Raw genomic sequence first — 16,944 nt, 5'->3', positions numbered from 1 at the left:
TTCGTGAGCTACAGCTCACTTAGTGGTCACTTTGGATGGGCTATTACCAGCAGGAGAGTGAGTTTGTGTGGGGGGGTCGGAGGGTGAGAAAACCTGGATTTGTGCTGGAAATGGCCCAACTTGATGATCACTTTAGATAAGCTATTACCAGCAGGAGAGTGGGGTGGGAGGAGCTATTGTTTCATGGTCTCTGTGTATATAATGTCTTCTGCAGTTTCCACAGTATGCATCCGATGAAGTGAGCTGTAGCTGTATGTGGGAATAATCATAATAATTAATAGTAGCTCCCACTGACCTCATCTGAAGCTGGGAGCGCTGCTAGAAATCAGGCTTTAAAGCATTAGGGCAAGTTTCTCTCCTTTAATCCATACTACAGAGCTTTGCTACATATTCCATCTAATCTACCAATTTAGTGCCCAGTCACTTGTATTACTTCTATTGGTGTTATCCCCACTGTGGCACTGACAGGGAGCCTCACTGTGACGTTTCTAATGCAGGCTTGTACGTTGTAACAGAGATTAAATTCCCCACGAGGAGTCAGGGCACCTCACACCGGAAGCGTGAGGCTGATGGAATGCTGCATGCAGAGCCAGGGGGCTGTGAAATGCCAGCAATACGAAGGGACGTCGCTGGGCACTGCTGATGGAATGCTGCGTGGCAAGAGAGGAAATGTCACAACCCTGAGCCAAGAGAGGCAAAGATACCTCCTCAAAGGGTGACGTTCTTTACGTGTGCTCGATTTTGGTGACAAAAAGTGTGTGTGTGTGGAAGGGGCATTTTCTGTGTGAATTTAGTGCTGAAGAAAGTTTCAGGATTGACATCTCTGGCAATTCTAGGTGGCAGAACTGGAACAGACCCAGAGTTGCCTGTCTCTCAATCCATTGCCCCCCATTCACTGGCTCATACCGCCCCTGACAGTGTTACTGAAACACTGGGCAGAATGGAAGGTGCCTATTGTTCCATGAAGCTATTATGCTGCACAGCACGCAAGTGGTTATATGTATTTTGGTTTGGGAGCATTAAAAAGGGGAGGAACAGGAAAAGGGAGTAATCTGAAATCTCTCACTCCTCTGGGCTAGCAGGCAATTCACTTATAAATGGTGATAGATGAGACTGGCCTCTGATGCAGCTGCTGATTTGTCCCTGAACCCAAAGGAAAGTCAAAGGTTTAAAGGGAGTAACATGGTGGGAACAAGAGGGACATTACTATACCAAAAGGAGTACTTGTGGCACCTTAGAGACTAACAAATTTATTAGAGCACGAGCTTTTGTGAGCTACAGCTCACTCGCTCACGAAAGCTTATGCTCTAATAAATTTGTTAGTCTCTAAGGTGCCACAAGTACTCCTGTTCTTTTTATGGATACAGACTAACACGGCTGCTACTCTGAAACCTGTCATTACTATACCAGTCTCAGTCTGGTTGAAGAAGGTTGAGGAGAGAGATCTTGGGGAAAGAACAGTACAAGTGAGAAGCTGACTCATCAGCAGAAGTGCCCTTGAAAGACATTTTCAAACACCATGAGGATAATATCTTACATTTAGACCACATCCCTTTAGTTAGAAGGGTCCCACCGTGCTATTCAGACTACATATTATGAACATAAGTATAATATGCCCACCACTGACGTGCAGTCACCTGTGAGATAGAGGAATGGTTGCTCATGGAAGTATCCCTGTGAACTTCAAAAGAGCTACTTAAATGAGTAAAGGTTGCAAGATTCTCCCCTTCAACAGGAAATGAAAAATCACTTCACCAGTTGAAATAAAATGCGTAGTGTTATGTAGCAAAATATACTAATCCACAGTAGAATTTGGGGAAGTATTTGTGAAAAGTACCATGGGTCACATGGTCAGGGAGAGATGTGTAGTCATTTTGCTTAATACACTACTGGAAGGCACTCAGATACTACAGGGATGAGCATGGTATAAGAACCTATGCAGAGTAGAATAGAATAGGGATTCCATACCATTGTTTTTTGCACCTCTGGAGAGGGAAGAATGCCACCTACTAAACTGTCAGCAGCACTCTGGGTTTTTCTTGGTAGCCTCATACCGAAGTCCTGGCCAGGCTGGACTCTGCTTAGCTTATCCGATCTGAGCTAGTAAGGGCTACAGACACTAGAGAAGAGTTCAAATCAGAACATCCGTCAGAAGCCCTTTGTACTTTTGAGAAGTTTGAATCTGGATACAAACTTCACAGCACACGGCCATCTCTAGAAGGCACACGGCCCACAAGGGAAGCAAAGAGAGGAGAGAGAGAGAGGTGGCATGTGTACAACAGCACATTTATAACATATTCCTCACAGCATATTGATATTCTACACCTTGTCTGACTTCAGCATCACCCCGCTGCCCAACCAGCTTCAGGAAATTCTCACTGAGACCATCATCCCCTCACATCCCAATCTAGAGTAAACTCACCTGCCATGGGAGCTAAGATAACTTAATTGTTTAAATCAGCTGAATGATTTGTGCAATGGACCTTGCCTGTCTCCATTCCAGTTCTTACCTCTTTAGGCATTTCTTTTGGGAAGAAGAAATAAGGGATGGCAGATAAGGCCACGAGAGTGGCTGCGACCAGGAAGCCGAGCCACCAGGCTCCAACCCATCGAGGATCTTTGTTAGTGAGCTGAATTTCCTCTGAAATACAAGCAAATAAACACAAATTAGAAACACAGATGATGGGAAGAAGTGAGGGCCACCACTGTCTTCACCCCTACCCCTCTGACTGCAGGAAATGGGCTATATTGGATGTGTCCATCTGTCCCTAACAAATTAATTTTGCTCAGTGCTCCAGATCAGTGGCTCCCATGCTGGGGGCTGTGGATCCCTGGAGGTCCGCAGAACATTTGCTGGTGGACCATGGAGAGCTGACTTATCACATAATGCTGAATCTCTTCCTTGCTTCCACCTGCTAAATCATAGAATCATAGAATATCAGGGTTGGAAGGGAGCTCAGGAGGTCATCTAGTCCAACCCCCTGCTCAAAGCAGGACCAATCCACAACTAAATCATCTCAGCCAGGGCTTTGTCAAGCCTGACCTTAAAAATATCTAAGGAAGGAGATTCCACCACCTACCTAGGTAACGCATTCCAGTGTTTCACCACCCTCCTAGTGAAAAAGTTTTTCGTAATATCCAACCTAAACCTCCCCCACTGCAACTTCAGACCATTACTCCTTGTTCTGTCATCAGCTACCACTGAGAACAGTCTAGATCCATCCTGTTTGGAACCCCCTTTCAGGTACTTGAAAGCAGCTATCAAATCCCCCCTCATTCTTCTCTTCCGCAGACTAAACAATCCCAGTTCCCTCAGCCTCTCCTCAGAAGTCATGTGTTCCAGTCCCCTAATCATTTTTGTTGCCCTCCGCTGGACTCTTTCCAATTTTTCCACATCCTTCTTGTAGTGTGGGGCCCAAAACTGGACACAGTACTCCAGATGAGGCCTCACCAATGTCAAATAGAGGGGAACGATCACGTCTCTCGATCTGCTGGCAATGCCCCTACGTATAAATCCCAAAATGCCATTGGCCTTCTTGGCAACAAGGGCATACTGTTGACTCATATCCAGCTTCTCGTCCACTGTAACCCCTAGGTCCTTTTCTGCAGAACTGCTGCCGAACCATTCGGTCCCTAGTCTGTAGCGGTGCATGGGATTCTTCCGTCCTAAGTGCAGACTCTGCATTTGTCCTTGTTGAACCTCATCAGATTTCTTTTGGCCCAATCCTCTAATTTGTCGAGGTCCCTCTGTATCCTATCACTACCCTCCAGTGTATCTACCTCTCCTCCCAGTTTAGTGTCATCTGCAAACTTGCTGAGGGTGCAGTCCACACCATCCTCCAGATCATTTATGAAGATATTGAACAAAACCAGCCGCAGGACCGACCCTTGGGGCACTCCACTCGATACCGGCTGCCCACTAGACATGGAGCCATTGATCACTACTCGTTGAGCCCGACAATCTAGCCAACTTTCTATCCACCTTATAGTCCATTCATCCAGCCCATACTTCTTTAACTTGCTGGCAATAATACTGTGGGAGACCGTGTCAAAAGCTTTGCTAAAGTCAAGGAACAACACGTCCACCGCTTTCCCCTCATCCACAGAGCCAGTTATCTCATCATAGAAGGCAATTAGATTAATCAGTCATGACTTGCCCTTGGTGAATCCATGCTGACTGTTCCTGATCACTTTCCTCTCGTCTAAGTGCTTCAGAATTGATTCCTTGAGGACCTGCTCCATGACTTTTCCAGGGACTGAGGTGAGGCTGACTGACCTGTAGTTCCCAGGATCCTCCTTCTTCCCTTTTTTAAAGATGGGCACTACATTAGCCTTTTTCCAGTCATCCGGGACCTCCCCCGATTGCCATGAGTTTTCAAAGATAATGGCCAATGGCTCTGCAATCACATCCGCCAATTCCTTTAGCACTCTCGGATGCAGCACATCTGGCCCCATGGACTTGTGCTCGTCTAGCTTTTCTAAATAGTCCTGAACCACTTCTTTCTCCACAGAGGGCTGGTCACCTCCTCCCCATGCTGTGCTGCCCAGTGCAGTAGTCTGGGAGCTGACCTTGTTCGTGAAGACAGAGGCAAAAAAAAGCATTGAGTACATTAGCTTTTTCCACATCCTCTGTCACGAGGTTGCCTCCCTCATTCAGTAAGGGGCCCACACTTTCCTTGACTTTCTTCTTGTTACTAACATACCTGAAGAAACCCTTCTTGTTACTTTTAACATCTCTTGCTAGCTGCAACTCCAGGTGTGATTTGGCCTTCCTGATTTCACTCCTGCATCCCCGAGCAATATTTTTATACTCTTCCCTGGTCATTTGTCCAATCTTCCAGTTCTTGTAAGCTTCTTTTTTGTGTTCAAGATCAGCAAGGATTTCACTGTTAAGCCAAGCCGGTCGCCTGCCATATTTACTATTCTTTCTACACATCGGGATGGTTTGTCCCTGTAACCTCAATAAGGATTTTTTAAAATACAGCCAGCTCTAAATAGCATTAAAGAAATAGCATTTAATAGCATTAAATAGCTCTAAATATTAAATAGCATTAAATAGATCTAAATAGCATTAAAGAAATGCTCTAAATAGCATTAAAGAAATCCACTAAATACTAAATGTTAATTTAAGCATCTAAATTTAGGCACCCAAGTTTGAATATTTTGGCTTTAATAACTTGCCTACTCTCAGCAGCCAAGCCAGGAGTAGGACCCGGGAAACCAGACTCCCACTCTGCTAGTCTCATGGTTAGACAACACTCCCTTTTAAGGCATCTCCAACATACAGCCCAAATTGACCAATTATACAAAATCCTTTGGTAACTTCCATCTCTTCCTCCCCCTTCTGCTTTTTCCTCCAGTTCGAATGACCATTGTCCCCCCTGGTTGCATGACCAGACAGAACATCTGGAATGTTTTTTCCCTTTCTCACAAAATAAGAGCAGCTTCCTGCTAAAGATGACACACACTGTGGGGAGGGTACTGGGTCTAAATAAAACATGACTTCAGAAGTCAGGATGCAATTTCTCAATATAATCAGTTTTAACCAAGGAGTATTTCTACAGATCATGGAATTCCTGCAGTTAGATATCAATTTTAAGCCTAGTTCTAGGAAACTAGTCCTAAAGGATAAGTGAACAGCATCTCTTACACAACTGTTAGGATGTAACGTGCCAGCTGGTTATTGCCATATGGGGTCTGATTAGAAATTTAGGATTTGCCATATCAGATAAGCCAGATGGACCATCTGGTCCACTTGTCTCTGGAAGTGGTTGGTAACATGATTCAGAGGAAGGTAATAACCTCCTACCTCCACAATGCACATAGCCAGTTGTGTAGTGCTGTATGTGGGGGTTAAAATTCCTTCTGGAATTGCACAGGGACAAGGTTTAGCCAAGAATCATGAGACTGGGTTAGCCTTATTTTTGCATGACTAGCTACCACTGCCACCACTTTCTGCGCTTCCTTCTTTCCCTCTCACTCAATAGCCAATTACTTTCCTCTCTGAAGACAGCAGAGGTAGAGGGAGCTCTCCAGTTACTCAGACATATTCCTCACTTAGCTTTAGTCTGAGGGGATGTCTTAGAAGATCTAAGCATCAGGTTTGCAGAGCCCCTGGGACCACAAACCCTGCCATGGTCAATCCATCCCTTCAACAGTGTGAGACAGGTAAGTTGAGTGCCAAGCCACTTACCACTTCAGGGCCTTTTGCTGCAGACTTTAAAACTGGGGCTTTGTTTGTTCTGCACAGATATTAACAATCCCATGGCAGTTTTCTTAAGAATAAGAGTTTGTCCCGTGTCCTTGATCCAGATTTCCCTTTGCCCCATGTGTGTAGCCTGCTGCATGTCAGTTGGCTGCTACCCTCCTGCCAGAGATAGTTGTTTCTGTGATATTAGGTATCTGTGGATTGTGCAGAGTTTGAGGGTCCATCAGAGCAAAAGCTGTTATATAAATTGGAGAGACGATCTGGGTGAGGTAATCTCTTTTATTGGACCAACTTCTGTTGGTGAGAGGGACAAGCTTTCAAGCTACACAGAGCTCTTCTTCAGGTCTGGGAAACGTACTCAGAGTGTCACAGCTAAATACAAGGTGGAACAGATTGTTTAGCATAAGCAGTTAACACATAAGAAACCCATGGATCACCACACTTCCCTTCACAGATCCAGTAGCCACCCCAAGCTCACCAAGAAATCTTTTATCGACAATCAGGTGCTACTGGGCCACTTCATCTTGAATGGTCCCTTGAAATATATGTTAAATACTTATGCTAAAAAACTGTTCCACCCTGTATTTAGCTATGACACTCTGAGTACATTTCCCAGACTTGAAGAAGAGCTTGCCTCTCTCACCAACAAAAGTTGGTCCAATAAAAGAGATTATCTCACCCACCTTGCCTCTCCAATATCCTGGGACCAACATGGCTACAGCAATGCTGCATAATTATAAATCAAAAGCATTTTAATATAGGGCCAGTCTTTCAGAGAGAATAGTTTCCCTCTGGTTTTTGAGTCAAGGAAAATGGAACCAAGAAAAAGGGACTGTGCTTGAAAAGAACTATTGATTCTGTTCCGTCAGAATTTACTTTTTGAAGTCTTTCTAAGGGACACTAGGAGGCAGGATCCAGCCAAAGCTGACAAGGGCAGAGGGAGGGTCACAGGGCTACATTATGTGCAGCCACTTACTGCTTCTAGAACAAAGCAAGCCTACAATATGCAAAACTCCAAAGTTCTGGAATTTGCAGCTCCATCCCCACATAACACCACCTGGATTATGGGCTAGGAAGAGCTGTGCTCTAGCAGTTTAAGCGTGGATTGAGTAAGCAGACAATGTTGCTCTGGTACAGTGGCCTTGGGCAAATCATGTCGTGCCTATGCTTATAATACCTTATACAGGAACTGTGAGACATATTTATGTTTGTGAATGGACGAAGTATATTTATTTCCAACTAGGGCTGCTGATTAATCACAGGTAACTCACGCAATTAACTCAAAAAATTAATCGTGATTAATCACACTGTTAAACAATAGAATACCAATTGAAATTTATTAAATATTTTGGATATTCCTACATTTTCATATATATTGTATTCTGTGTTGTAACTGAAATTAAAGAGTATATTATTTTTTATTACAAATACTTGCACTGTAAAAATGATAAACAAAAGAAATAGTATTTTTCAATTCACCTCATACAAGTACTGTAGTGCCATCTCTTTGTCGTGAAAGTGCAACTTACAAATGTAGATTTGTTTTTGTTACATAGCTGCACTCAAAACCAAAATTAATGTCAAACTTCAGAGCCTACAAATCCACTCAGTCCTACTTCTTGTTCAGCCAATCACTAGGACAAACAAGCTTGTTTACATTTACAGGAGATAATGCTGCCCTCTTCTTATTTACAATGTCACCAGAAAGGGAGAACAGGCATTTGTATGGCATTTTGGTAGCTGGCATAGCAAGGTATTTACTTGCCAGATATGTTAAACATTCATATGCCCCTTCATGCTTCGGCCACCATTCCAGAGGACATGTTTCCATGCTGATGACGCTCATTAAAAATAAAAAAGTGTTAATTACATTTGTGACTGAACTCCTTGGGGGAGAATTCTATGTCCCCAGCTCTGTTTTACCCGCATTCTGCCATGTATTTCATGTTATAGCAGTCTCAGACAATGACCCAGCACATGTTGTTCGTTTTAAGAACACTTTCTTTTCAGATTTCACAAAACGCAAAGAAGGTACCAATGTGAGATTTCTAAAGATAGCTACAGCGCTATATCCAAGATTTAAGAATCTGAAGTGCCTTCCAAAATCTGAGAGGGACGAGGTGTGGAGCATGCTTTCAGAAGTCTTAAAAGAGCAACACTCCGATGCAGAAACTACAGAACCCAAACCACCAAAAAAGAAAATCAACCTTCTGCTGGTGGCATCTGACTAGATAATGAAAATGAACATGCATCAGTCTGCACTGCTTTGGATTGTTATCGAGCAGAACCCGTCATCAGCATGGACACATATCCCAGTGGTGGTTGAAGCATGAAGGCACATATGAATCTTTAGCGCATCTGGCATGCTGGCTACAACAGTGCCATGAGAACGCTTGTTCTCAATTTCAGGTGATGTTGCAAACAAGAAGCGGGCAAGCATTATCTCCTGCAAATGTAAACAAACTTGTTTGTCTGAGTGATTGGCTGAGAAGTAAGACCGAGTGGATTTGCAGGTTCTAAAATTTTATAAAAATGATTAGGGGCATGGAACGGCTTCCATATGAGAAGAGATTAATAAGCCTGGGACTTTTCAGCTTGAAAAAGAGATGACTAAGGGGGGATATGATAGAGGTCGATAAAATCATGACTGGTGTTGAGAAAGTAAATAAGGAAGTTTAATTTACTCCTTCTCATAACACAAGAACTAGGGGTCACCAAATGAAATTAATAGAAAGCAGGATTAAGACAAACCAAAGGAAATATTTCTTCATACAAGGCACAGTCAACCTGTGGAACTCTTTGCCAGAGGATGTTGTGAAAGCCAAGACTATAACAGGGTTCAAAAAAGAACTAGATAAATTCATGGAGGATAGGTCCATCAATGGCTATTAGCCAGGATGGGCAGGGATGGTGTCCCTAGCCTCTGTTTGCCAGAAGCTGGGAATGGGAGACAGGGAATGGATCACTTGATGATTACCTGTTCTGTTCATTCTCTCTGGGGCACCTGGCATTGGCCGCTGTCAGAAGACAGGATACTGGGCTATATGGACCTTTGGTCTGGACCAGTATGGCCATTCTTATGTATATAATTCTACATTTATAAGTTCAACTTTCATGATAAAGAGATTGCACTACAGTACTTGTGTTAGGTGAACTGAAAAATATAATTTCTTTTTTTTTTACAGTGCAAATACTTATCAAAAATAAATATAAAGTGAACACTGTACACTTTGTATTCTGTGTTGTAATTGAAATCAATATATTTGAAAATGTAGAAAACATCCAAAATATTTTAATAAATGGTATTCTATTATTAACAGTGTGATTAATCGCGATTAATTTTTTTCTGGCAAACAGAGGCTAGAGACACCATCCCTGCCCATCCTGCCATCCTTTTTAGAATGACAACCAGCTGTTCAGCCCCTCCTCAGGGCTGCTGCCCCCCCTGGTGCCTGAGCCAGCTCTTCTTGAGACAGCAGCATCAGTTTTGTTCTTAGGCTTTTCCACAGTGCTCATCCCTGTTACGACTCTGTGCTGACTGGGTAGATCTTCATTGCCCCTCCCTACCTTCTGTGGTAGTCTCTAGTTTTGCCTTTGCTGACAGGCTGACGTTACGAGAGCGTTAGAGATCTTTCCCATGCCCAGCGAATCCCACAAATGGTCTCCTAACATTGTGCAGTACAAATGAAACTGGAAAGGCTTCAAGGACTTTAAGGGCAATTACTGTCCTTTTCTCTCCCTGATCTTTGTCTCTTCTCCTTGTTTTTGGTCTCCTTTCCCCCTGCCTCTCTCCCCTCCTCAGTTACCCTCTCTTTTTGCACATTCCATGTCTCTTTTCTTTCTCTCTTCCACTCCTTTTTTGTGTGTTTCTTTCCTCCCCTTTCGTTTTCGCTCTCCTCCTCCTACACACCCACCCTGAGAGCTGGTGGTGGGCGGAACATGCATACCTGTTCAGCTCCCATGCACCACTGGCTAGTCAGAAGCAATCGAGAGAAGCATATTGAATAAGGCGTAATCCTTGTGGGCACCCAGCTAATACAGTGGTGAGCACGGTAAAGACAGGTAAATCGGCTTCATTCTACTCGTGCTGGCAATGTTGGAAATGAGCTGCAGCACAGGTCTGAGTGATCCCCATGATTGAGGAAGGAGAAAGCATGAGGAAAACATGAAGTTTCTGCAGCAGCCATGCTTGATCTAACCCTCTAACGTTTGTGTGTGACCCTGAGTTAGAAGGGAAGCACCCACTTGCCATATCTGATTATTCGAAGAGTTCCATCACAGCACTTTCTGTACTTGGTTTACCACCCCCGGAACCATGCAAGCCGCTAGCAGAATGATTACAGGAAGCTCAGTTAATGCACTCAGGCATATACAAATGTGTCAGCAGAGTTAAAGGAAGCCAGGCTTTGCTTCACTTGATGGCAGATGAACAGCAGCGTCGCTGCACACTTCAGATCTTTTTAACTTCTTTGGCATCATGATGCTAGCTCTCAGATCTAAAATAACATTGCCTATGATAACAGGAAAGTTTCCCCCCACACACACGCTCCCACGCACTGCATTAAGAATGGATAATGGCCCTCAGAACCTACATGAACTCACCTGGGGGAACTTTGTCAATGTCCACATAAAAGCGCAAAATGGCAGATCCTAACATGAATGCCACGCCAGGTCCGATGATAGTTAGAGCAAACAGGATTCCTGCAAAAAGAAAGCATTTTCCACTCAGCAGGAAGGTTCTGCTTTTGAGAGGAGTGCATGCAGGGGACATGAGATGCAAAACCACAGGATAATAGGAACTACAAAATGAGGTCAGACCCAAAGTCCATCCAGCCCAGTATCCTGTATCTGACTGGGGCCAGCACCAGAGGAAGGTGTAAGGAACTTGCAGGAGCAGGTGTGGGTTAATCTACCCCCACATTAGGTCTCATCCTGATATCTAATAAAACCTGAAGCATGAGTTCTAATATTCCTTCCAAAAATGTTGTTACCATTAATTATACCTCTATATTCTTTCACAGTAACAGCCGTGTTAGTCTGTATTCGCAAAAAGAAAAGGAGGACTTGTGGCACCTTAGAGACTAACCAATTTATTTGAGCATGAGCTTTCGTGAGCTACAGCTCACTTCATCGGATGCATACTGTGGAAATTGCAGAAGACATTATATACACAGACACCATGAAACAATACCTCCTCCCACCCCACTCTCCTGCTGGTAATAGCTTATCTAAAGTGATCATCAAGTTGGGCCATTTCCAGCACAAATCCAGGTTTTCTCACCCTCCGCCCCCCCACAGACAAACTCACTCTCTTGCTGGTAATAGCCCATCAAGAGTGACCACTGTCTTCACAATGTGTATGATAATCAAGGTGGGCCATTTCCTGCAGAAATCCAGGTTCTCTCACCCCCTCACCCCCCTCCAAAAACCACACACACAAACTCACTCTCCTGCTGGTAATAGCCTATCCAAAGTGACCACTCTCCTTACAACCTGCATGAAAATCAAAGTGGGCCATTTCCAGCACAAATCCAGGTTTTCTCACTCCCCCACCCCCATACACACACAAACTCACTCTCCTGCTGGTAATAGCTCATCCGAAGTGACCACTCCCCCTACAATGTGCATGATAATCAAGGTGGGCCATTTCCAGCACAAATCTAGGTTTTCTCACCCCCCCCCACACACAAACTCACTCTCCTGCTGGCAATAGCTCATCCAAACTGACCACTCTCCCCACACTGTGCATGACAATCAAGGTGGGCCACTTCCAGCATAAATCCAAGTTTAACCAGAACGTCTGGGGGGGGGGCGGGGAAACAAGGGGAAATAGGCTACCTTGCATAATGACTTAGCCACTCCCAGTCTCTATTTAAGCCTAAATTAATAGTATCCAATTTGCAAATGAATTCCAATTCAGCAGTTTCTCGCTGGACTCTGGATTTGAAGTTTTTTTGTTGTAAGATAGCGACCTTCATGTCTCTGATTGCATGACCAGAGAGATTGAAGTGTTCTCCGACTGGTTTATGAATGTTATAATTCTTGACATCTGATTTGTGTCCATTTATTCTTTTATGTAGAGACTGTCCAGTTTGACCAATGTACATGGCAGAGGGGCATTGCTGGCACATGATGGCATATATCACATTGGTGGATGTGCAGGTGAACGAGCCTCTGATAGTGTGACTGATGTTATTAGGCCCTGTGATGGTGTCCCCTGAATAGATATGTGGGCACAGTTGGCAACGGGCTTTGTTGCAAGGATAGGTTCCTGGGTTAGTGGTTCTGTTGTGTGGTATGTGGTTGTTGGTGAGTATTCGCTTCAGGTTGGGGGGTTGTCTGTAGGCAAGGACTGGCCTGTCTCCCAAGATCTGTGAGAGTGATGGGTCATCCTTCAGGATAGGTTGTAGATCCTTGATAATGCGTTGGAGAGGTTTTAGTTGGAGGCTGAAGGTGATGGCTACTGGCGTTCTGTTATTTTCTTTGTTGGGCCTGTCCTGTGGTAGGTGACTTCTGGGTACTCTTCTGGCTCTGTCAATCTGTTTCTTCACTTCAGCAGGTGGGTATTGTAGTTGTAAGAATGCTTGATAGAGATCTTGTAGGTGTTTGTCTCTGTCTGAGGGATTGGAGCAAATGCGGTTGTATTGCAGAGCTTGGCTGTAGACGATGGATCGTGTGGTGTGGTCAGGGTGAAAGCTGGAGGCATGTAGGTAGGAATAGCGGTCAGTAGGTTTCCGGTATAGGGTGGTGTTTATGTGACCATTGTTTATTAGCACTGTAGTGTCCAGGAAGTGGATCTCTTGTGTGGACTGGACCAGGCTGAGGTTGATGGTGGGATGGAAATTGTTGAAATCATGGTGGAATTCCTCAAGGGCTTCTTTTCCATGGGTCCAGATGATGAAGATGTCATCAATATAGCGCAAGTAGAGTAGGGGCGTTAGGGGACGAGAGCTGAGGAAGCGTTGTTCTAAATCAGCCATAAAAATGTTGGCATACTGTGGGGCCATGCGGGTACCCATAGCAGTGCCGCTGATCTGAAGGTATACATTGTCCCCAAATGTAAAATAGTTATGGGTAAGGACAAAGTCACAAAGTTCAGCCACCAGGTTAGCCGTGACATTTTCGGGGATAGTGTTCTTGATGGCTTGTAGTCCATCTTTGTGTGGAATGTTGGTGTAGAGGGCTTCTACATCCATTGTGGCCAGGATGGTGTTATCAGGAAGATCACCGATGGATTGTAGTTTCCTCAGGAAGTCAGTGGTATCTCGAAGGTAGCTGGGAGTGCTGGTAGCGTAGGGCCTGAGGAGGGAGTCTACATAGCCAGACAATCCTGCTGTCAGGGTGCCAATGCCTGAGATGATGGGGCGCCCAGGATTTCCAGGTTTATGGATCTTGGGTAGTAGATAGAATATCCCAGGTCGGGGTTCCAGGGGTGTGTCTGTGCGGATTTGATCTTGTGCTTTTTCAGGAAGTTTCTTGAGCAAATGCTGTAGTTGCTTTTGGTAACTCTCAGTGGGATCATAGGGTAATGGCTTGTAGAAAGTGGTGTTGGAGAGCTGCCGAGCAGCCTCTTGTTCATATTCCGACCTATTCATGATGACAACAGCACCTCCTTTGTCAGCCTTTTTGATTATGATGTCAGAGTTTTTTCTGAGGCTGTGGATGGCATTGTGTTCCGCACGGCTGAGGTTATGGGGCAAGTGATGCTGCTTTTCCACAATTTCAGCCCGTGCACGTCGGCGGAGGGGGGTGAGGGGGTGAGAGAACCTGGATTTCTGCAGGAAATGGCCCACCTTGATTATCATACACATTGTGAAGACAGTGGTCACTTTTGATGGGCTATTACCAGCAAGAGAGTGAGTTTGTCTGTGGGGGGGCGGAGGGTGAGAAAACCTGGATTTGTGCTGGAAATGGCCCAACTTGATGATCACTTTAGATAAGCTATTACCAGCAGGAGAGTGGGGTGGGAGGAGGTATTGTTTCATGGTGTCTGTGTATATAATGTCTTCTGCAATTTCCACAGTATGCATCCGATGAAGTGAGCTGTAGCTCATGAAAGCTCATGCTCAAATAAATTGGTTAGTCTCTAAGGTGCCACAAGTCCTCCTGCTCTATATTCTTGTTATTCATATAAATGTTCAATCTGTCTTTCAATCTTGCTTAAATTCTTGGCCTCGTGGACTTCATGTGGCAATGAGTTCCACAGTCTAATTACATGTTGTATGCAAAAGTATTTCCTTTTATCAGTTTTGAATTTCCCACCTTTTGATTTAATTTAATATCCCCTTGTTGTTGTTTTAAGCAAAAAAGAGAAGCAAAATCCTTTATCTACCTCTTCTATACCGTAATTATTGTATATTCTTTTACCAATTCTCCTTTCTAGGTAACGATCCCAATCTTTTCAATCTCTCTCCATAGGAGAGTTTTTCTATGCCCTCAGTCATTCTTGTCACTCTTCTCTGAACCCCTTGTGACTTCCGCAGTACATCAGGGGCCAAACTCTGACTTCAGTTACTCCTCGTGTAAAACCTCCATTACATTCAGAAAGGTACTCAAGATATATGCTGGCACTGTTCAGATTAAAAACTGTGCCATGCTCTTTGAAATGTTTTTTTGCTACCTCAATTTATCTATGTCAGCTTTTACATGGAAGCCCTCTTACGACAACCACTGATGAAAAGCATGAACATACATAAGACTCAATTCTTCGTTACCCTGAATCCTTGTGAAATATGTTTCAGGAGTTTATTTATACTCTGGAGCAGCCAAAATTAAAAACACTTGAAGTTTCTTGTAGTCTAAGGGTCTGTTCCTGAGAGCTGAGCAGTCACACCCTGTCATGGAACTGGTCCCTCCAGCCCAGCATAAGTGCTGCTTTTCTTTCTTACCGTGGTGGGACTCAGTTCTAGTCTTACCTAAATAGAGAGGTGAGTTTCTCTCACTGGCAAAATCGTCAATGTAAGAGATCCCAAAGGGCTGGATGGGGACCCCTCCAATCCCTAGCAAAGCCTGGCCAATAAACAGGATCAGCAGGACCTCGCGGTTTTCTTTCACTGCATGTGGGGTGCAGTCCGTGTCACTGAGGTTTCTGATGGATATAGCAGGTTGGCAGAGATCAGTAGAATTGCTGAACACACCTGCGGAGGCAAATGCAACAACCCTAAGAGCTCAAAGCCGAAGTTGGTGGGCACCTAACCTTAGACGTGAAACATCCTCTGTAAAATAGCATCAGATACAGAGCTGCTGTTTGTCTCTCTGAGGGTTAGGTTGCGGCCCTTAGCTACAGTCCCGACTGTGCAGTCACACAGCCCCGTGGGGATCTCAGTCACTGACTGTGCCTCCAGAGGACTAATTCCTCCCCATGCTCTCCAGAACACAAGCAGTGATTGCAGTCTGGCACACAACTTGCTTTTTTGGTGCCCCAGCCCAGCTCCTCCGCACAGTGCTTTCATCCTGCCACCTGGCATACAACACAGAGCATGCAGTCCCTACACTTCTCCAAAGCAGGAGCTGAGATAGTCCTTGACCTCTGGCTTTTCCTCAACCCCGTGCCAGCTGCTGGGGCCAGGGGAAATCCGGCTCTGAGTGATTTCTATAGCCATGTATGGTTTACAAATTAAACAAATGATGGGCTAAATTCTACTTTCAGTTACCCCCTTCTGCCTCAGTGGACTAATGAAATTGCACAAGTGTTACACAGGGCAGAATTTGGTACAATATTTGTTTCTTTTTAAAAATCTCTTAATCTAGTCAATAATAACCTACCTAACAACAATGGCAAATACATCTAGATATACATCAAATAAACAGGAGGCCTGAATTTAACATCCACATTGGAGACACTGTGCAAGACAATCAGAAACAAATAAAATGTATTTGTTGAGCTGTGAAAGATAATTATGATAAAAGAACAAATGCACTAACCAAAAGTTACTCCATAGCTAAGTACAGTAACTGTCACATTTAAAAATGTAGATGGATACAAAAAGGATAAAAATCAAGTCCAATTAAAGAAGCAGTCTGATCTCATCTACTCTGACTTTGGTGGAGTTACTCTGGATTGATACCAGTGTAATGGAGATGGAGACATGAGATAAAAAAAATTGGGTATCATAAATAATTGTGAAATAATAGATAACGGATTTATCTTGAAAGTAATTATCTAAATAATTAAGGAATATTGAAAAGTGTAGCATAACAGCTGCTTTTGAAAGTTCTGGAATTTTTGTTTAGTCCCCCAAACAACACAGAATTCTGGATTTTTCCTCTGTGTTTGACAGATCAGTCATCTGACCCAGGAAACATCTGCACTAGCCAAGGGCCTGTCATGAAGTGTAGGTTGGACTTGTTTCTATACTTTCGTTAGCCCTTGTTCCCTGGATAAAGCTGTGAATTAGGCACTTCGTAAATCTTCCTTTGGTGGCTGTAACTGAGGAAATATTAATGGGAAAGTACAATGCAGACCGAGTCTGTGACCCCAGCTGTGTTCTGGCTGGTCTGTACCTGTGCAGTGATCCAGGGAAACAGGGAAAAGGCCTCTTAGAGAAGTTTCTAAAGGATTTTGTGGAGTCTGATAGTAGGATTTCTATTATTACTGTGATTGGGGATTATAACCTTGAGGTCAAGGAGCGGGATGACTAACCTCCACCAGCATATTCTCCTTCCATTCTCATCTCCTCACTTCTTCCATGAAGCCCCCGATGCCTATAAATCCCCTCCCTGACCTGGTCCTCCAT

The 16,944-nt window shown here is 44.1% G+C and overlaps 1 protein-coding gene across 1 annotated transcript in view; it reads right to left on the bottom strand.

The window, feature by feature from the left end:
- SLCO2B1 (solute carrier organic anion transporter family member 2B1) overlaps window positions 1-16,944 on the bottom strand; it is a 102,123-nt gene that overhangs the window by 44,024 nt on the left and 41,155 nt on the right. Inside the window, exons 5-7 of the mRNA XM_074942887.1 lie at window positions 15,124-15,345; window positions 10,811-10,909; window positions 2,511-2,641 (exon numbers count right to left, since the gene is read on the bottom strand). Of these exons, the coding sequence (XP_074798988.1) occupies window positions 2,511-2,641; window positions 10,811-10,909; window positions 15,124-15,345 (452 nt within the window). The remainder of the gene's footprint in view (window positions 1-2,510; window positions 2,642-10,810; window positions 10,910-15,123; window positions 15,346-16,944) is intronic.

Source organism: Natator depressus, chromosome 1 (genome assembly GCF_965152275.1).
Source record: "Natator depressus isolate rNatDep1 chromosome 1, rNatDep2.hap1, whole genome shotgun sequence".
Classification (NCBI taxonomy): Eukaryota; Metazoa; Chordata; order Testudines; family Cheloniidae; genus Natator; species Natator depressus.
This window is presented reverse-complemented; position numbering and strand designations above follow the sequence as displayed.